This window comes from Mytilus edulis, chromosome 7 (assembly GCF_963676685.1).
Source record: "Mytilus edulis chromosome 7, xbMytEdul2.2, whole genome shotgun sequence".
In the NCBI taxonomy this organism is placed as follows: domain Eukaryota; kingdom Metazoa; phylum Mollusca; class Bivalvia; order Mytilida; family Mytilidae; genus Mytilus; species Mytilus edulis.
The window spans coordinates 54237545-54261068 of record NC_092350.1 but is presented as its reverse complement, the minus strand read 5'-3'; the positions used below and the strand labels follow the sequence as shown (position 1 = coordinate 54261068).

General features: G+C 32.3%; 2 protein-coding genes across 2 annotated transcripts; both read right to left on the bottom strand.

The window, feature by feature from the left end:
* Positions 1 to 1486: 1486 nt before the first annotated feature.
* LOC139483220 (uncharacterized) lies at positions 1487 to 3127 on the bottom strand. Its single transcript, XM_071267252.1, has one exon. The coding sequence runs from the start codon at positions 3125 to 3127 to the stop codon at positions 1487 to 1489; it is 1641 nt and encodes a 546-aa protein (XP_071123353.1).
* A 14924-nt stretch (positions 3128 to 18051) lies between these two features.
* On the bottom strand, positions 18052 to 19137 carry LOC139483219 (uncharacterized). The gene has a single exon (XM_071267251.1). The coding sequence runs from the start codon at positions 19135 to 19137 to the stop codon at positions 18052 to 18054; it is 1086 nt and encodes a 361-aa protein (XP_071123352.1).
* Positions 19138 to 23524: the final 4387 nt, after the last annotated feature.

Below are 23524 nucleotides of genomic sequence, written 5' to 3'. Positions count from 1 at the left end.
ATGAACTCCGAGGAAAATCCAAAAGGAAAATCGATACCTAATTAAATGGCAAAATCAAAAGCTCAAACACATCAAACAACTGTCATATTCCTGATTTGTTTCGGACATTTTCTTATGTAGAAAACTGTGTGGATTAAACCTGATTTTATAGCTAGCTAAACCTCTTACTTGTATGATAGGCGCATAAAATTCCATTATATTGACAACGATGTGTGAACAAAACAAACAGTCAGATAGGTATGTGCGATTTATGTTTTGTTAGCAATTGTAGACAAAAATTGCCAAAAACATTCGACTCTATATATAAAATGTGTTATAAGCTGTATTCGGCACAACTTTTTGAAATTTGGGATCTTCAATGCTCTTCAATTTTGTACTTGTTTGGCATTATAAATATTTTGATATGAGCGTCACTGATGAGTCTTATGAAGATGAAACGCGCGTCTGGCGTACTAAATTATAATCCTGGTACCTTTGATAACTATTATAACAAAAAAACTACGAATAAAATTCAAAAAGTAAAGTCCTTTACCAAATTAAAAAAAAAAAAATTCAAACACATAAAACGAATTGAAAAGATTATCATAATTTCTATTGTAACATCACAAATCATAATACTGCAATACTTTCATAACTTGAACTGAAATATACGTGATATATTGTTTGTTCCTTCAAGCATAATGTTTTACTTTCAACCAAAACATGTTAGAATATAGCAAAGTGATTTCGACCAATAAAATTGTGGGATTTTGTGTCTCTTACTTTAATTGTGAAAAACGAATGTAAATCATGTTCTTACTAAGGGATTATCCTATTATTTGGGTCTATTTACAGTTCAAAACAAAGAGTTTCTATAAATGAGTTACAACAAACCCGAATCACATTTATCAGATTGAAAGGATTTATCACAGTGATAGAACCTGACTAAAAGTTCTGCAAAACAAAACAAAAAAGAAATCTAAATAATTTGAAGTTTACTAGTGCAGTAAAATTTGTTCCTCGAATGTCATTATGAATATATTATTAACTTTAAATAACTAAAACAAATAGACAATATCAAAGCAATACCAGAAAAACAAAACAAGTTTAAAAATACAAAATCACTTTAATCTTTATCTTTCAAAAACTTTAATTACTGAATGGTTGGGAAGATTTCCAATATTGCGATAAAATAAAAAAAAAATAAAAAAAACAGGATTTTGAATTCAATAATCCATCAATAATAAACATTTGATTTACATTGACCATGCTGACAATGAAACTAATTCTTGAATGAAGCCAATCAAGAGATCATCCTAGCCCTGAGCACTTTACAATATTCTCAGTTTGTAAGAGAAGGATAATCCCTTTCTTCATGATAATAACTCGCTAACACTCGTACTTAATCATGAAGAAAGGGATTATCATTCTCTTATATATACTTGTAGTACGTTCATACAATGTTTTGACAAATAAACAAACGTATGTTTACAACTCATTCGAAATGTTACTCCGTCTTAAATACTGAGACTTTAAATCCACCATTATTTACAATGTACAATTTAGATAAATCCTTACTGAAACAAAATGCCACAGGATCGGACAAATTATTTTTCAATATAATGTCCTCTAAAGTTCCAGAAGACGTGAGTTTATGAATGCTTTGTGAATCCCGTCCAAGTACATAGATGTTGCCGGCATCATCAATTTGAATAGCTCGTGCATTTCGAAGATCGGGAGAAGTATAAGAGAAAACATGGTCTCCATCTGACGTAATGCATTGAACTTCGTCGTCCATTGAACAACAGATGTTTCCATTTGAGCAAACGGAAATATAATTAATATAACGCTCTACATTTTGCAAATGTGTTGTTCTAACGAAATTCCCAAGTAAGTCTAGGACATATATTTTCCCTTTAGATCCGATATATATGTTTTCTTTTGTAGCAGCAACACCCCAACATTCACCTTGTTTCACTTCTACCTGCTTTAATACTTGCTGTCTATCTATATCGATCAACTGTATGAACGGTGTACATTTACAAGACATAACAGCAGTCGTTGTTCCTGGTATAGCTGCTATATCCCATGGTTGATGTGGAGAGCTGATAAATGATTGGTAGGTATCGTTCTTATCACAAAACAAAACTTTTTTGTTTACAGGATCACATAGGATCAATGTGTTATTGTCCAATACTGTGATACAAATTACTGAACTCCACTTTTCTTTCATATCGATATCATAGAGATGTGTGCAGGAATGAATATGGCGCTTCAAAACGACTGGAACTTGAGATTGCCGCTGCTTGTATCGAACCATTGAAACGGAGCAAGGCGTTTCCTTTAATTCTATAGAACCGATATCCGTTAGATATTCTTTCGAGTGTTTTTCCAAAAACCTTAGGCTGGTGTCTACCACCGATTTTGTCAGCTGTATCATGTTGATTTCAATGTCATCTAAGATTGGTTTAGATGAATGAATTGAGATAAATGCTTGTTTCTCAGAACCATGATCTCTTATAAATTTTATAGCTTCCTTTCGGGCTTCTGTTGCTGTTACCAATTCACCTATTTCTTTCTCCTGTCTTTTTATAGCAGTCATATATTTGTCCTTCAATTCGGTTAGTTGTTTCAGAAGCGATTTTTCTAAAGATTCGAGGCGTTTGATGACATTCTCTTTTGCTTTCGCTATTTCTTTCCGAATTTTAGATTTTTCTAGTTCTATTCGACTACTATTTTCCTTCCGATTGTTTTTCAATTTTTCTAATGCTTCTGAAAGAAAGCTCAATTGTTCTTCATAATCATGGAATGACTGTGATTGCTTAGAACTCTTTGATGCTATATCAATTGATGTGACGTTCTTGCATGCTCGATGATCGTTCAGTAAACATTCTTTACAACAAATAACATCATGATCAACACAAAAATAATCAAAAGGCAAATGTTGATGTTTTGTACAATTTTGCGATAGAGGAATTTTGCTCGGTATTTTACTTATTTCAACCAAATGGTGACGTCGAGAAACTTTTTGAACCTTGTGGACTTCTGTACATTCAGAACAAAGGGATTCTTCACATTCGGTACACCATTGTAATGCTGTTGGAGTCTTACCACGTGCAGTGCACGGTTCGCAATATTTGGCTGCCATAGTTCTAAAATAAAAATATTAATTCATAACAAAAGAAATTATTTTATTGTGAATATTAACTTCTAAAAGGACTCTATCTTGAACAACGAGCGTGTCATCATCAGAAAATTATCCAAAGTGTTTTACTTTTTAAAATTGAATTACACAGAATTGTATTCAAAATTTTACACATACATGTAAAAGATTTTCTTTCTTCATATTGGTCTTTTATTCTCTATTGACTGTGTTGATTGGGATTCTAAGACGTTTGTCATTAATTCCCATGTCCTTAATGATATGACAGGACCAAATTGCCTTTAGTGTGCATTTGTACATATTTGTATAAACTCTTCATGGATAAACCACACTTAAACCAATTTCGCTTTTTAAAACAAAGTTGTATTACTACTTACGAGTTCGGTCAAGGGTAAAACTTAAAAACTACAAAGAATGAAATGATGCAATTGAATCATTTTATTCTTTGTAGTTTTGTTAATGTTGAGATAAATTGAGCTCTTTAAAATCTCAGAGTGTTTAAATTTATTAGAGTTAATTAATACGACGCGGTATTTTTCAGGGCACAGATTTGTTTAAACTATCGTCTATTAATGCAATAGAGATCATGAAATCATTAGGAAAACAAAAGAAATCATCGATTACTTGGTTCCTTTTGATTGATGTACACAGGCAAAATTGCAACGCATGTTTACCAGGTGTTTTTGAAAACGTATGGTAAACATGCGTTTCACCATATGTTTACCATGTGTTTTGAGAAACAGGTGGTAAACATGTGTTTGAAACCATGCGTTTCCCATATAATTGAAAAACATGTGGGAAACATGCAATGATGAACGCATGTGAAACACATGTTTACAAAACAGATGAGAAACATACGTTTGACCATATGTTTACCATATGTTTTAAGAAACACCTGGTAAACATGTGTTTGAAAACATGTGGTTTACATATGTTTGGAAAAACACCTGGTAAACGCATGTTTTGAGTAACACCTGGTAAACATATGTTTAAAACAGGTTGTTAAAGATTGTTTTGAGTAATACCCTTTATACATTTTGATGTTCAAAAAAATATGTTTTCATATTTAATATTACTTTATAATACTTACATTAAGGGGGCAAGCATTAAACTTCAAAAAGAGGGGGGGGTATGAATTTTTTTTCTGACTCAGAAAAATTTTTTTCGCACAAAGTGTGAACAAATTTATTTAGTTTTTCGACGCTATCAATCAAATTATTTTTGTCAAAATTAAACACTATAAGGTATGTGGGAAATCCACATTCAGAATAATATTTTTTTCATCTGCTTGATCAGAATATTTCTTTTTCATCAAATTGGGGGTCAGTTTTTTTGGGGGGAAAACACATAACCCCCCCCCCCCTTTTTTTGAGGTTAAATGGTCTTCCCTTAATAAGTGTCAGATTGTCTGAGGTAGTTTCTGTCTTGTTCAATGAGGCTCATAAGAATTAGTGGAAAGAAGCATTTTATCATGTTAAAATCATGACAAATAATAGTCACTAAACTATGTCCCTCTAATCTGCCAAATCATGCTACTAGAACAGTTGTAATTCTTGGGAATAAACGTCCTTCTCAATTTCTCTTTTCTATACAACTCGCCCAACTCAAACACTGTCACTAATTATGACAACTTTATCAAACTACATCCACTTAAACAAAAACAAAAAAGAAATGTAACAAACTAATTGAATAAAAATAAATATAAGGCTCTGGATGGGGGTCCTTTATATCTTTAATTTTCAGATCATTAGACTAACATTTTCTCTGTTTCTTCATTTATAATTTGTCCGTTACTTTCAATAATTCTCAATATTCAGTCTTTATAATTTAGAAGTTGAAGTTCAGAACCCTATGATTCTCAATTGTTCTTTATTCTACTTTTTGCTTTTTTACTCTCCTCTTTCTTTTCTTTATTTTTTTCTCTTTATTCTGCACTTTAGTTCGTCCATCATTCTTTATTCTTTCCTCCCGAAACGGTTTCCAGACCCTCATAATGTACGAGAGTTCGCAAACCCGGAATTCTTACCGTTACCATTTTGTATACTAAGGCGCCCAATACCATGGACGCTCACGAGCTGGAGCGAGCTGCGGATGGAGGTTTCAATTTTAACTAACTGCAAGAATGGACAGAGTCAGAGATATATGGTATAAACAACTCTGGTTGTTCAAACTGATGGTCAAACCGATAAACAAATAAATGGAAATAGATCACTTGTAGATTTACTGGAAGAAAGCAGGGAATGATTGAAATGAAAGTCAACGCAACGAAACTCGAAAGTGTTTTTGTTTTGATGGGTAACTTGGAAAGCACAAAGAAAAGTAAAAATACATTTATCATTCACATTTTTTAAATAGATAAGCAGAAAGATGTAAGCATTAAATTCTCTCTGTGTTGGCCATATAGATATACCGACACACCATGCACATCGTCCATCCTCCACTGTCACCTTTCTCTAGTTTTAATTGTTTGATATACTATGTAATTTTTGAAGCATATATGTACATGTTAATGTGTTTTGTCTAACTGATATAAACTTCCTCATAATCCAAATTACAAAATAAATATGTTTTAAATTTTATTACTTTTTTGTTGTTGAGGACAAAGAAATTCAAAAGTAACATTGTAATCCAACATGTAGGATACTGCGAATGTCATGCTGATGTGCAATGGGTTAACGCAGTAGCACAAATTTTAATTAAGCCGAATTGCGATGATGGCATTGTGACACTTTCTTATTGATAGCTTTGCTGAATTGCTAATTAAGGTGGTAATGTTAAATTTGTTTACCATATTTTCTATGTTATCTTTTAATGTTTACATGTGAATTTGGTCAAGGAAAATCTTGTTTTCCACCCACTTCATTTAGTGGTGATATAATTTGATTGGTTGAGGTCACAACTTAATAAAACATTCATAAATATATATATTCGTTATAACATAATACCTTGTCTTTACTTGCTCATGCTGGTGTCCATGTACTGAGTCTGTAATATTTTTCCCTTTTCTTTATCTCTAATATATTCCATTTCTTCTAAGTCCAAAAAAACTCAACTTCATCAGGCCCATTGACATTTAGCTTGTTTTTGTGGAGAAATGACCTCTGAAATTAAAACAATTAAAACATTGATTTTATTACAATTTACTGATTTAAGGATTATGTACCCATCTTATGTACCTATGTTTAGTAAATCAGATGCTCGGCAGGGCGCAGCTTTATACGACCGCAAAGGTTGAACCCTGAACAGTTGGGGCAAGTATGGACAAAACATTTAAGCTTGATACAGCTCTGAATTTGGATTGTGATGAAATAGTTGACACAAGATAGGTTTCTGACACAGAATGAATGTGGTCTAAGAACTTAAACTTAAAAACTTTAAAATTTTAAATTGGACATTTATCTACTATGGTCCAATATCCAAAATTTAAATACATGGTTAGATTCAGCATATCATAGAACCCCAAGAATTCAATTTTTGATGAAATCAAATAATGTTTCAATTTAGACCCTTTAGACCTCAATGTGAACCAATTTGATAACTGGGCCCAAATATTAAATATCTAAATACATGGTTGGATTCAGCATATTGAAGAACCCCAGATATTCAATTTTTGCTGAAATCAAACAAAGTTTAATTTTGGACCCCGATTTGGACCAACTTGAAAACTGGGCCCATAATAAAAAATCTAAGTACATGTTTAGATTCAGCATATCAAAGAACCCAAAGAAATCATTTTTTGTTAAAATCAAACTAAGTTAAATTTTGGACCTTTTGGACCAATTTGAAAACAGGACCAAAAATTAAGAATCTAAATACACTATTAGATTTGGCATATCAAAGAACCCCAATAATACATTTTTTGATGAAATCAAACAAAGTTTCATTTTAGACCCTTTTGGCCCCTCATTCCTAAACTGTTAAGACCAAAACTCCCAAAATCAATCCCAACCTTCCGTTTGAGGTCATAAACCTTATGTTAAAATTTCATAGATTTCTGATTATAAAAAATATTATAAAGATTGAATGTTGAGAATTATTGAGAAGTAACGGACAAATTATAAATGAAGAAACAGAGAAAATGGTCTAATGGTCTGAAAATTAAAGATATAAAGGACCCCCATCCAGAGCCTTATATTTATTTCTTTTTTGTTTTTGTTTAAGTGGTAGTAGTTTGATAAAGTTGTCATAATTAGTGACAGTGTTTGAGTTGGGCGAGTTGTATAGAAAAGAGAAATTGAGAAGGACGTTTATTCCAAAGAATTAAAACTGTTCTAGTAGCATGATTTGGCAGATTAGAGGGACATAATTTAGTGACTACTGTTTGTCATGATTTTAACATGATAAAATGCTTCTTTCCACTAATTCTAATGAGCCTCATTGAACAAGACAGAAACTACCTCAGACAATCTGACACTTACTAAGGGAAGACCATTTAACTTCAAAAAGGGGGGGTATGTTTTTTCAACAACAAAAAAACTGACCCCCAATTTGATGAAAAAAGATATTCTGGTCAAGCAGATGACAAAAATATTATTCTGAATGTGGATTTCCCACATACCTTATAGTGTTTAATTTTGACAAAATGATTTGATTGATAGCGTCAAAAAACTAAATAAATTTGTTCACACTTTGTGCGAAAAAAAACTTCTGAGTCAGAAAAAAAATTCATACCCCCCCCCCCCCTCTTTTTGAAGTTTAATGCTTGCCCTTTTACTATAAGTATTATAAAGTCATTTAAAATATGAAAACATATTTTTTTGAACATCAAAATGTTTAAAGGGTATTACTCAAAACATACGTTAACAACCTGTTTTTAAACATATGTTGTCCAGGTGTTACTCAAAACATGCGTTTACCAGGTGTTTTTCCAAACATATGTAAACCACATGTTTCAAACACATGTTTACCAGGTGTTTCTTAAAACATATGGTAAACATATGGTCAAACGTATGTTTCTCATCTGTTTTGTAAACATGTGTTTCACATGCGTTCATCAACGCATGTTTACCCCATGTTTTTCAAACAGATGGGAAACGCATGGTTTCAAACACATGTTTACCACCTGTTTCTCAAAACACATGGTAAACATATGGTGAAACGCATGTTTACCATACGTTTTCAAAAACACCTGGTAAACATGCGTTGCAATTTTGCCTGTGTATAGTTCAGTGGTTGTCGTAGGTTTATGTCATCCATTTGTGTTTTTCGTATTTCTTTTAGTTATAAATCAGGCCGTGAGCTTTTTTTGTTTAAATTGTTTAAGTTGTTTAATACTTTTCATTTCGGTGCCTTAAATATACGACTATAAGATATTGGGTTTCCTCACAGTAAACGACAGTACAGCTTCCTATAATTGCTTACATTTACTTTATTTAAACTTTCATGTATATTTAAGAAAAGAAGCGCATTCGCCTTTCATACAAAATATACCCCGATCAACGCTTTTACAATCAATAAACTTATAAAAAAAAAAGCATTCAATTCTTAAGTGTTTGCTTCATTGTCCTTTTTAAGACTTGAATTGACGTTGACGTTGAATTTGAAGAATATTGAATTAACTAGCAGAAATAATACTTTCAACAAAATGGCTACCAGGAAGCTTTAAATCTGTGTAGTCAAGGTGCGATCGATATATGTACTAGTATAATGTAGTATGTAAAGGCACACAAATATAAGATTTTAAAAATATCTCTTACAAAGAATGATGAACTTAATAAAGTAAACATGTCTTCATTTCTAAGACGGCATGAGTCACATCTCTTTTCTATGAACCCAGCCACTGTAAGCATGGAATAGCTTCATTCGGTTAAAAATTCAGATCTATCAAATCTCGTCCGCTCGTTATATGAGCATAAAGAAAATCTATGTTTTAAATAGAATGGAATTACTCCTCCCCCTTATTGCTTACTGCATTTTTTGTCCCTGATTTGTTTTTGATTTTTTTGTGTTCTGATTAAATGACTTAAAATATTCACTGTTTGTTATATTTCACACGTTATTCCATCAAGTTTATTGAATGCAATTGAAAATCTTTGTTACTAGTATCATAAAAAGCTGTTACTCCGTGTGTGTTAAAGGTTACATAGCGACGATCAGGGACCTCAGATTAACCCTTGGGATATAATATATCTTGTTTAATTTAATCAATTATCACTATTCAACATCATTATTGTCACCAAATCATTCAAGTATCAAAAATGTATATATAAAACTTAGGACTCATCTCAAATACATAATTATACAAGGTCTTTCAAAGTTTCCAAAAAAGTTAACGAAAACAGAGATATATGCTCCCCTTTATTACCCACTATTTTAGTTCCTGATTTGGTTTTATGTGTTCTGATCAAATGGCATGAAACTTTTCAAGTGTTTATTCTATTTATGGATACAATTAGACAAACATTGTGTTTAATACATCTTGAATAATAACATAATATAAGCTCCTATTTTTTCTCACTTCTAATACCTTTTAAACGGGAAATACGAGATTAGATCATCGATAATATACAGGTATGTGTGAACCTGATAAACTTTATAGTGATAGTCATCATTCGTTCAATCTGATTGGTACCATACACCACTGATGTTATAAAAGACACTTACTTTCTTGTAATTATTGATAGATTATTTATGGTTCGGAAAACGTTTAATCTCAGCAACGGTCCATAGCCTGGAGATTAGATGTAGACATAGATAACCAGTATCTGCATGTTAATTACTATTTTCCAGACAAGATCAAGTCCCTCGTATGACTACTTTACTCAGCTGATACAAAACAATATTGAAATAAAAAAATGTCACTCATACATAAAGACTAAAGGAAAATCAAGAAAAAAATACCACAATTTCTATAGTGGGGAGGTTAGCGAAAGTTTATCATTCCGCTTCTCAGTTAATCGTAATTTCCTATATTATATAAACCGCAATGTTTATATACTGGATTTTATTGTTTTATAATTAAAAAAAACTTAGACAGAGTTTAGGAAATTTTACATTTGGGTCCGTATTTGTATAAGTTTTGTACTTTCGTGTTTCAAAGTGAGTCCACAATTGAAAGCAATTTTGATGATTTGCAGCTATTTAAATATATACAAAAAATGTCTCGGTTACGCATTAGAAAACGTAGGCAGCATCGGCGTGCTTACAGACGAAGAAAAAGAATTGAGATGTTAAGGATTACTACATGCCTATCTTTTCTGTTTGTTTCTTTTTTTTTGGGGGGGGGTATTTTTTTTCCAAGGAGTATTTGACAAAAGGTGGGGGTCATGCTTTTTTTATATTGCTAAATGTATTTTAACGGATCTGAGATACTAGACGAACAAAACAATTTACCTCACACTTTTTTAGTAATGCATCTATGAGTGAATCGTTGTTTGAGTAAAGAGCAGTGGCACATATTTCTGTGTACGTCCAGTCGATTCTGGAAGAACTTTTCAAATGAATTATTTGTTCGGAGATGATGATTCTTTTAGTCTTGATAAGGGGTTAATAAAGCTACGTTAAGTGTTAACAAACAAATATATCAAGTTTATACAAATATTTCTGTTAAGAACTCTATTAATAATTGTTATAAATATTAAATGTATTCAGAAATCGTTTCTTCTTTAAATATACATGGTAAAATTAATGTTCTAAATGCCTAGTTTTGTGTACACTTAACCTACACTAGCCGACAAGGCCTATATTGGCTATCGACTGCATGTAGACAAAACATGATTTAAACTACATCATACATGTAAACATTGAATTTTATCAACGGAAACGTAATTTTATTTAGTTTACGTGTGAGTTACACTAACACAACACCGAGTTTAGGCCAATGTGAACACGGCCTAAAATAACTATGCTTTGTGAACCTATATCTTAAATATTTGATTTCCCATGTAAAATCATTTTATCATTTTGCACTTTTTTTTTTTTAAATGTGTTCTGGACCGTGAAATTCATTTGTTCTCGCTACTCCTGTTTCTGCTTTCTTTTAACTCGGCAAAAAATCCATCGTAGACACATCACTGATAAAAAAAAACTTATTATTATTAAAGTAATAAGTACATCTATAAGGAAGAACGAATACCAAGGCATATCTAAAGAAGAATGTCGAATGTGTTCGTTACTATATTTGGTAACTAGATTAATCCAGTATGCAGCTCGTTCAGGCGGAGTTTGTAGACGGCTTTCAAAAATCTATGAGGGCAACGTCCATAAAATTAAAAAAAAAAACAAAAAAAAAACCTATCTTGACTGTTTTCAATAATACGTTTTCTGAACAATTTGCTGTGTTTATATTGTATTCAAATCGTCAATACGATGTAGTAAATATCTTTTGTCTGACTCAATTGTTCTACCACATATTCTATTTAGTTCAGTTTTATCCAATAGTTAGCTCTCTCAAATAGCAACCAAGGACAAAACTCCAACTCATATAATGCAAACGGAAAACTATCTATTCAATTTGTTGTACTGTTAAAAAAGGATAATCGTTGGTGCTTTCGTTTAAGGTATTTTGCATCGCAAAATATTGACCTCGAGCGTGCTTGATGATAGTCTTTCAAGTTGATATCAATATCAAAGACCTGCTATCGACCTATTGAAAACATCTCAATTTACTGCCTATACATTCTAGAGGACGCGCACTCGCCTTGCACTCGAGTGCAAGAGCTCTAGGTTCTTGGTTCGTACCCCGGTCAGATAAAATGAAAGGCTTAAAAATCTATATGGGCTTCCTGTTCGCTTAACAAGCGGCATATAGATATGAGAGCAAAGACTGCTCGTCTCAGAGTCAAACCATTCTTTCTTGGTTGACGAACTAAACATAGCTGAATAGGCGTTGACTTGGACGGGTAAACAAGGAAATATTCCCTCAATATTACGATATATTTTGACAATACCTTTCAACATTAAATGCTGATTTTACTTTAAAAAGTAGTTGTTCTGACAAATAAACCTTACCTTTGATCAATGTCGGTTATTCAATATACATAAAGGACTGATATAGACATTTCATTATCAGTATTTTTAAAGAACATAAGTACGGTGTCCTCGTTCGAAAAAAAGTTATCAGTAAATGCAAACTTGATTACAAATAATCACAATTTCTTTATTGTTTTTAAGGGAACAAGTGTGGACAAAGATCAGTGTGGATAGTATGTTTGGAGGTTTGACAATGTTTTCTGACATAAAGTTTTCTCCTATGGGGTTATATGGTGATCTGTATTACACAGTGATAGCAAACCTGTACAAATCACTAGAACAGCAGTGTACTTTATTTAATTTCCAAGACTGTAAAGGAGGGGACACTAATTTAAATCAGTGCCAACCGTTTATAGATTTTATTTAGTTAGAAATTGCTTTTAATATCAATTCTACAACATACTTTGAGTGCTTTGTGTATATAAATATGTACGTTCATGTAATTAAATTTTGTGCATGTGCAACGTTTCATTAGGGGTTTTCCTTTCAACATTTTAACTTTGGAATAAAACCTTTTTGAATACATTTATCATTTGTAAAAAGCTAGCTGAGTGTGCTCCAACCCTGGGGTTGCAATTTTTTTCCGAATGATTTCGATAAAATATCTTCCGCAATTTTGATTTTGGATAGTTCAAATAATAAGAGGATCACATAAGGTTCATAACTGCATGATGTGATTTTAATATGCGATATGGTATCCGAGGACCTGCAAGCATGTAGTATTTTTGTGGTTCTATTTATGTTACTTTGAGGTGTTAATTTCTTACTTGGGTTTGTCCACTTAAAATTGTAATCTTCTTAAGGATCTTCCTTGTATCGTAAATTTTCGAAAATGATTACAGAACTAGAGATAAAACCAATTGCGACTGACCTTCATTATTTAGAGCATGTTGTTAATATATTTTTTTAATATAAATATCCTGATGAATAATTAATTATTAAATATAAACATATAGACATTTCATTATCAGTATTTTAAAAGAACATAAGTACGGTGTCCTTGTAATGAATCAACACTACAACAAGCTTGACTGGAAAAACATCGTACGAACAGCTATTTCATCTAACAGGACAGTCAAACTAAAAGCAGATTGTGAAGAAAAATCAACACTCAACTTGCTATCAAAAAGAAACCTGAATATTGGACAAACTCACAAAGTATGGGATACAATATCGAGCTCCGTCAAAGATGTTAGAAAAGCAGCGACAAAAGTACGCATGTTAACTGGAACATAAATGCTTCAAACCTTAAAAGCAAAATTCAATCAAGCAGAGATAGATCCTACCTGCCCAATATGTAAGATTGAAGCTGAAGATCTTCAACACCTTCTAACAAGCTGCCCAGCGTATAGACACATTCGAAAATCGCACTTTCAACAGATAAAAGAATATATTGTTAGCAAAATTGGAAGTAGTGTATGGACAATCAGTTTCAATAGCAAATTGGCTATCACGGATTTATTGATAAACTGTCAAAGCTTTGTTGAAAGGAATATTCTCCCGAATGACAAACTGATACTAAGAACATTAGAAATGAAATCAAGGGACTACTGCCACCTAATCCACATGAAAAGAATGAACATTACTAATGCCTAGCTAGTGCGTGGAGTTAGGGGTATATCTCTGTGTAAGGTCAAGCCAGTGTCATTTCAAAAAACTTAAAAGTAGTACTCCATACGAACATTATTAAACTAATCAAAATAATACTTCTATAACATCAATGTCATGATTTCAGTTTATATAAATTTTCATCTTATAAGAAAACTTAGATACTTTATTCTTACACTAAAAGTACATGATAATTATACTATATCTTGGCAGTTTAAATTAACGTTAAGCCTAATTAAATAATGTAACTCAACATCCAAATTAGTCATGCTTATGTTTTATATTGCATTGAAAAGCACCTGTTTAAATTTATGAGTCTGCGAACATGTAATTTATATAGTATATCTCTTGCCAATTTAATACAACATTACTTTAAAAGTCCCTATATTAATGTTTATATATAAATTCACGACTTGTTGTAAATACACTGGTTCTTATGGTGGAGGATGCTGTTCATTCATATTTTACAGAGGATTTATTGTGTGTTTTAATGTACATATACTGTTAACATTTATCGGTCTCATCCGAGTGCTCCTAAACAGGAGGGAATTACAAAAGAAGAAGAAGAAGAAGAAGACATCCTGATGGAGAGCTTAGTCGATTCTCAACTTGAGGGGTGTAATGTGTTCGAATCGTCTGCATTAGGCAACGGGAAAATTCGAAAATGTGACCTACTTGGTCAATGAATATTTCTTTTCTCTATATTGTTGATTAAAAAATGGGATTTTAATGATACAGGTACTCTATTGGTTTCTAAACGATATATATCAATGTGTTTAATATTTGTAACGGTTGAAGACTTCCTTAATTAAATTTGAAATTACAAATATTTCAATTAAGTATTTGACTCGGTTCAGTGATTCTGTCTTTCCGTTGTTTTCTTCTCATAATTGATGTTTTCCCTCGGCTTTAGTTTGTAACCTGGATTTGTTTTCACACTTAATCGATTATACGACTGGTGCCTTTTATTGGGCATGTCTTATATACATATCAATCATTTGTTGTTTTTAATTTAATAAAAAAAAGAAGAAGATGTGGTATGATTGTCAAATGAAACAACTCTCCACAAGAGACCGAAATAAAACAGAAATTAACAATTTTAGGTCACCGTACGTTCTTCAACAATGAGCAAAGCCCATACCGCATAGTCAGCTATAAAAGGCCCCGAAATGACAATGTAACACATAAACAAACGACAACCACTGAATTACAGGCTCCCGCCTGAGGACAGGCACATACATACAGAATGTGGCGGGGTTAAACATGTTAGCGGGATCCCAACCTCCCCTAACCTGGGACAGTGGTATAACAGTACAACATAAGAACGAACTATAAAAATCAGTTGAAAAGGCTTAACTCATCAGATGGACAAAATACAAGTGGACGTGGACGCGTACTTGTACATCCTAACAACAAAAAGACACTAGGTACAGATCTTAGAGTACTCGCAGTTAACTGACAGCTAGTTCAAAGCCTCTAACAAATAATAAAAAAATCATGCATCTAAGACTAAATTATCAATCCGTACACGTCCACCCTCCAATGGATTTTGTGTAAAGACGTCATAAACAGTCAGAGAAAAACATGACCTTGTGCAGTGCCAGATTGTAGATAGATACATTAATGTGTATATGTATATAACATTCAAGTAATATTTAGTTTGCTTTTAATTTACTGATAACAAAATCAATATTTATACCAATAAAAACAATATTCAATGATCTTAGTACAGTGTTGAATTGGTAACCTTTAAGAATAAGTTTTGTAACGGATAAGTTTACCAGGATCGTTTCTAAATTTTCGTGCACACTTAACAACATTTCCGTAAAATTGAGGATGTGCTATCCCGTTAGAAATAAGTTTTCTACAAGTACAACTAAACTTCAAAACCAAATATTTATATCTATGGAACAATTTAGTAAAGGTTATTAGTAACTTATGGTTACGAAATCCCTGGCTTAATAATTTACCGGTAATACATAGATTATATTCGTTAAAATAAAAAACGTCAAAACGTTAAGTTTTTGTTTACTAGTAAAAACATTATTTGAACCATGTTCTTTCACTCATTTCAAATGCATCATACCTACTTTAAGTTCGAACAGCTCTGTAGCTCCAACACAACATATCTTTTATAGCCTGATATATTTATATTGGATGCATTTACACTAATGCTGGGACAGGCAGTACGTTAATCACCCAAACTTCAGCTGTAATATCTCTGCTATAGCTGTGTAGTCAAACTGTTATAAATTACTTCCTTCATAACTGAAGAAAGTGCAGAAAGCACAAAATTTCAAACAATTTCGCAATGGCAATGAACCCCCATAAATGTCACGCTTAAAAATAAAAGCATAACAAACATCAATGTGCGAACACATCTCTAGGCCTGAACAAAACTCAAACATAGTTTGTCACTTTTTATAATATTTTTTATTGTATACCAAATATCAAACTTAAACAAAAGCATTACAGAAAAAGGGCAGCTAACTAAGATTTTAAATGCAAGTTTGCAACGGTAAAACTTTTTGCGACAATTGCTCAATCTGAACAAAAGTCAAACTTGATCTGAAATTTCTTTTAATATATATAGATTATTACATTATTACCAGTGGATAATTGGGATTCGATCATCAATTGAGACGTTAGAATTAAACAATTTCACTTTCGAGATTGGATAAATCCGATGATCTGCGAGTTTCAAAATAAATATTAATAATTTTGATAATCGAATCAAGTTCGAGTGCCTTCCACATTTCTGATTTTTACGTAATACATTTAAGAAATTAATACACAATACCCTACTTCTGCATCTTTGGATCAAATGGAAGCAACCATTAATTAAAGATGATTATTAATCTAGAACATTGTATTTCATAAAATATTTTTCCATAGCAAAAGAAAACAACTTGACGAATTGTGTCGAAAGATCGAAATTATGAAGCGTACAAGATTTTATAAACGTGTCAACACCAGAACTATAGGCCTGTTGATTCATCTAGAGTGGAGGTAAAGGTAACGATTAATTACTGAAATCATTGACAACCACACGTTTATTACTTGTATAAGGTAACAGGACCAGGAAGAGTTTAATTGCAAAACATTTATGTTCCAACTATAAAATAATTATGAATATAAACATTGCACGATATATACTTCCAATCAAACCCACGGATATTTTCTAATAAGTCAATGAGACAACAGCCGTACAACATACGTAATCAAAACACGAAATTTGAGTATTTATATATGAAAAATAACCAATAAGTATAACACAGTTATGTTCAAAACTGAAATGAAACTTTTTTTGTTTGCTCCATCCAGCTTTACTTTTAAAAACCTACTGTTGTATTACCAGTTTATACAGGTTATCCTCCCAAAAATATATTTTGACAAGTCTTGAAAATGTTACTAATTTTTCTTAAATACTGATATTGTTTGCTAGAATTATTTGCATAGGACTTAAGATAGCTCATTGTTATAGCATGCAAAAACATCTTCGTTTGACGTTCTTCTCGTGACAACTTTGTCTGATTGTCAGATTGGTGTTTTTCCTTGTCCTATACGACTACAATTTTCCCTCTGAAGTATTTTCAATTATCCTCATGTTTTCAAAATAAAAAGCAACTGTTCTTCATAATCGATAAAAACAAAATACAAACAAATGCAGAAAGCTTACTGAAAGGACATACAAAAGAACAGCCATATGAGATGAACGTCATCAGTCCTTTTGGGCTTCGACGGTAAAAACTTATAAAAAGTTAAATCACAAAAATACTTAACTCCGAGAAAAATACAAAACGGAAAGTCCCTAATTAAATAACAAAATCAAAAGCTTAAACATATCAAACGAATGGAAATCAACTGTTATGTTCGTGACTTGATATAAGCATTTTGTTTAATGAAGAAAATAATGGATTAAACCGGGTTTTATAGCTAGCTTATTCTCTCACTTGTATGATAGTCGCATAAATTTCCATTATATTGACAACGATATATGAACAAAACAAACAGTCAGGACAAATATGTGGGATATATGTCAAAAATTGCCAAATAGCACTCTACTCTATATATAAAAAGCAGAAAAACAAGAATACCAAACTCAAAAAAAAAATCAAACATATCAAACGAATTAAAAGCGACTGTCATAATTTCACTTGTAACATCGATCACAAATGATAATACTGCAATACCTTCAAAACTTGATATCAAACATAGCGTTTGTTTCTTCAAGCGTAATGTTTTTCTTTGAATCAAAACCTGTTGTAGTACGTAAATGCAATGTATTGAGAATTTTTTTTTTAAATTATTTTCACAACTCATTCTAAATGTTACTCAGTCTTGAATACGGATACGTTTGATCCACCGTCATTTGCAATGTAACATTTAGCAAGATACTTACTGAAACAGAATGCAACAGGTTCGGCCAAATTATTTTCCAATAAAATGTCTTCTAAGGTTCCAGAAGACGTGAGTTTATGAATGTTTTGTGAATCCCGTCCAAGGACATAGATGTTGCTGGCATCATCAATTTGAATAGCTCGTGCATCACGAAGATCGGGAGAAGTATAAGAGAAAACAGGTTCTCCAGCTGACGTAATGCATTGGACTTCATTGTTGGTTGAATAATAAATGTTTCCATTTGAGCAAACGGAAATGTAATAAACGTAATGATCTACGTTTTTCAAATGGGTTGTTCTAACGAAATTTCCACGTAAGTCTAGGACACATATTTTCCCTTGAGATCCGATATATGTGTTCCCTTTTGTAGCAGCAACACCAGTACATTCACCTTGTCCCACTTCTACCTTTTTTAATATTTGCTGTCTATCTATATCGATCAACTGTATGTACGGTTTACGTTGACAAGACACAACTGCAGTGGTTGTTCCTGGTATAGCTACTATATCCCAAAGTTGATGTGGAGAGCTGATAGATGATAGATATGCATCATTCTTATCACAAACATAAACTTTTCTGTTACCAGCATCGCATATAATCAAAGTGTTATTGTCCGTTATTGTGATACCAGTTACTACACTCAACTTTTCGATATCGTAGAGATGTGTGAAGGAATGAATATGGCGCTTCGAAACGACTGGAACTTGAGATTGCCGCTGCTTGTATGGAACCATTGAAACGGAGCAAGGCGTTTCCTTTAATTTTATTGAACCAATATCCGTTAAATATTCTTTCGAGTGTTTTTCCAAAAACCTTAGGCTGGTGTCTACCACCGATTCTGTCAGCTGTTTCACGTTGATTTCAATGTCATCTAATATTGGTTTAGATGAATGAATTGAGATAAATGCTTGTTTCTTATAACCATGATCTCTTATAAATTCTAAAGCTTTCTTTCGGGCTTTTGTTGCTGTTACCAATTCACCTATTTCTTTCCCCTGTCGTTTTATAGCAGTCATATCTTTGTCCTTCAATTCGATTAGTTGTTTCAGAAGCGATTTTTCTAAAGATTCCAGGCATTTGATGACATTCTCTTTTGCTTTCGCTATTTCTTTCCGAATTTTAGATTCTTCTAGTTCTATTCGACTACTATTTTCCTTCCGATTGTTTTTCAATTTTTCTAAAGCTTCTGAAAGAAAGCTCAACTGCTCTTTATAATCAAGGAATGACTGTGATTACTTGGAACTCGTTGATGCTATATCAATTAATGTGACGTTCTTGCATGCTCGATGATCGTTTGGTAAACATTCTTTACAACAAATAACATCATGATCAACACAAAAAATAATCAAAAGGCAAATGTTGATGTTTTGTACAATTTCGCGATAGAGGAATTTTGCTCGGTATTTTACTTATCTAAACCAAATGATGACGTCGAAAAACTTGTTGAAATTTGTGGACTTCTGTACATTCGGAACAAAGGGCTTCTTCACATTCGGAAGAATACAATTGAAAATCTTTGTTACTAGTATCATAAAAAGCTCTTATTCCGTGTGTGTTAAAGGTTACAGAGCGACGATCAGGGACCTCAGATTAACCCTTGGGATATGATATATCTTGTTTAATTCAATCAATTATAACTATTCAACATCATTATTGTCACCAAATCATTCAAGTAACAAAAATGTATATGTAAAACTTAGGACTCATCTCAAATACATAATTATACAAGGTCTTTCAAAGTTTCCAAAATAGTTAACGAAAACAGAGATCTATGCTCCCCTTTATTGCTCACTATTTTAGTTCCTGATTTGGTTTTATGTGTTCTGATCAAATGGCATGACACTTTTCAAGTGTTTATTCTATAAAGTTTTATGAATACAATTAGACATGCCATTTGATCAGAACACATAAAACCAAATCAGGAACTAAAATTACTTATAACATCAGTGGTGTATGGTACCAATCAGATTGAACGTATGATGACTATCAGTATAAAGTTTATCAGGTTCACACTTACCTGTATATTATCGATGATCTAATGTCGTATTGGGGAAAACGGTGCTATTACATTTTCCCAGCATTACGTTGGCCTTTTGTGTACCCAAGACATGTGAAAGACGTCAAATTAGGAGCGCTGTGATTGGATGTAAGGGTACAATAAATTTTTTAATTTATTTGTAAATAACTACACTGTGTAAATGTGAAAATCAAGAAAAAAATACCTCAATTTCTATAGTGGAGAGGTTAGCGAAAGTTTATCGGATTTTATTGTTTTATAATTTAAAAAAAAAACATAGACAGAGTTTAGGAAATTTTACATGTGGGTGCGTGTTTGTATAAGTTTTGTACTTTCGTGTTTCAAAGTGAGTCCACAATTGGAAGCAATTTTGATGATTTGCAGTGGTTTAATTATACTAAAAATGTTTCGGTTACGCATTAGAAAACGCAGGCAGCATCAGCGTGCTTACAGACGAAGAAAAAGGATTGAGATGTTAAGGATTACTACATTCCTATCTTTTCTGTTTGTTTCTTTTTTGGGGGAAGGGGGCGGGGGTATTTTTTCTCCAAGGAGTATTTGACGAAAGGAGGGGGTCATGCTTTTTTTATATTGGTAAATGTATTCTCACGGATCTAAGATACTAGACGAACAAAACAATTTACCTCACACTTTTTTAGTAATACATTTATGAGTGAATATTTGTTTGAGTAAAGAGCAGTGGTACATATTTCTGTGTACGTCAAGTCGATTCTGGAAGAACTTTTCAAATGGATTATTTGTTCGGAGATGATGATTCTTTAAGTCTTGATAAGGGGTTAATAAAGCTACGTTAAATGGGTTTTTATAACAAACAAATATATCAAGTTTATACAAATATTTCTGTTAAGAAATTTATTAATAATTGTTATAAATATTAATTTATTCAAAAAACTTTCTTCTTTAAATATACATGGTAAAATTAATGTTCTAAATGCCTAGTTTTGTGTACACTTAACCTACACAAGCCGACAAGGCCTATATTGGCTATCGACTGCATAAAGACAAAACATGATTTAAACTACATGTAAACATTGAGTTTTATCAATGGGAACGTAATTATGTTTAGTTTACGTGTGAGTTACACTAACACAACACCGAGTTTAGGCCAATGTGAACACGGCCTAAAATAACTCTTAAATATTTGATTTCTCATGTTAAATCATTTTATCATTTTGCACTTTTTTTTTAATGTGTTCTGGACCGTGATATTCATTTGTTCTCGCTACTCCTGTTTTAGCTTTCTATTAACTTGGCAAAAAAAACATCGTAGACACCTCACTGATAAAAAGCTTATTATTATTAAAGTACTAAGTACATCTATAACGAAGAACGAATACCAAGGCATATCTAAAGAAGAATGTCGAATGTGTTCGTTACCATATTTGGTAACTAGATTAATCCAGTATGCAGCTCGTTCAGAAAAACCATAGGTTTTTGGCTCGTTACCCGGTCAGATAAAATGAAAGGCTTAAAAATCTATATGGGCTGCCTGTTCGCTTAACAAGCGACATATAGATATGAGAGCAAAGACTGCTCGTTTCAGAGTCAAACCATTCTTCCTTGGTTGACGAATTAAACATTGCTGAATAGGCGTTGACTATGACGGGTAAACAAGGAAATATTACGATATATTACGATATATTTTGACACTACCTTTCAACATCAAATGCTTATTTTACTTTAAACAAATAAACCTTACCTTTGATCAATGTCGGTTATTCAATTTACATAAAGGACTAATATAGACATTTCATTATCAGTATTTTGAAAGTACATAAGTACTGTGTCCTCGTTCGAAAAAAGGTTATCAGTAAATGCAAACTTGATTACAAATAAGCACAATTTCTTTTTTGTTTTTAAGGGAACAAGTGTGGACAAAGATCAGTGTGGATAGTATGTTTGGAGGTTTGACAATGTTTTCTGGCATAAAGTTTTCTCCTATGGGGTTATATGGTGATCTGTATTACACAGTGATAGCAAACCTGTACAAAACACTAGAACAGCAGTGTACTTTATTTAATTTCCAAGACTGTAAAGGAGGGGACACTAATTTAAATCAGTGCCAACCGTTTATAGATTTTATTTAGTTAGAAATTGCTTTTAATATCAATTCTACAACATACTTTGAGTGCTTTGTGTATATAAATATGTACGTGCATGTAATTAAATTTTGTGCATGTGCAACGTTTCATTAGGGGTTTTCCTTTCAACATTTTAACTTTGGAATAAAACCTTTTTGAATACATTTATCATTTTTAAAAATGATCCGTTAATGGAACACAGCTAGCTGAGTGTGATCCAACCCTGGGCTTGCAAATTTTTTCCGAATGATTTCGATAAAAAATGTTCCGCAATTTTGATTTTGGATAGCAGCAAAAACTCAAATAATAAGAGGATCACATAAGGTTCATAACTGCATGATGTGATTTTAATATGCGATATGGTATCCAAGGACCTGCAAGCTTGTAGTATTTGTGTGGTTCTATTTACGTTACTTTGAGGTGTTAATTTCTTACTTGGGTTTGTCCACTTAAAATTGTAAACTTCTTAAGGATCTTCCTGGTATCGTAAATTTTCGAAATTGATTACAGAACTAAAGATAAAATCAATTGCGACTGACCTTCATTATTTAAAGCATGTTGTAAATATATTGTTTTAATATAAATATCCTGATGAATAATTAATGATTAGATATAAACATCCTTATGGAAGGCTTAGTCGATTCTCAAATTGAGGGGTGTCATGTGTTCGAATCGTCTGCATTAGGCAAGGTAAAAATTCGAAAAATGTTACCTACTTGGTCAATGAATATTTCTTTTCTCTATATTGTTGATAAAAAATGGGATTTTAATGATACAGGTACTCTTTTGGTTTCTAAACGATATATATCAATGTGTTTGATATTTGTAACGGTTGAAGACTTCCTTAATTAAATTTGAAATTACAAATATTTCAATTAAGTATTTGACTCGGTTCAGTGATTCTGTCGTTCCGTTGTTTTCTTCTCATAATTGATGTGCTCCCTCGGCTTTTGTTTGTAACCTGGATTTGTTTTCACACTTAATCGATTATGACTTTTTTAACAGCGGTATACGACTGGTGCCTTTTATTGGGCATGTCTTATATACATATGAATCATTTATTGTTTTTAATTAAATAAAAAATAAAAAAAGACGTGGTATGATTGTCAAATGAGACAACTCTGTATATGTAACACATAAACAAACGATAACCACTGAATTACAGGCTCCCGACTGAGGACAGGCACATACATACGAAATGTGGCGGGGTTAAACATGTTAGCGGAATCCCAACCCTCCCCTAACCGGGGACAGTGGTATAACAGTACAACATAAGAACGAACT

Excerpts from the sequence above, each read along its gene's own strand:
- LOC139483220 (XM_071267252.1), bottom strand. The coding sequence starts at position 3,127 with ATGGCAGCCAAATATTGCGAACCGTGCACTGCACGTGGTAAGACTCCA.
- LOC139483219 (XM_071267251.1), bottom strand. The coding sequence starts at position 19,137 with ATGACTGCTATAAAACGACAGGGGAAAGAAATAGGTGAATTGGTAACA.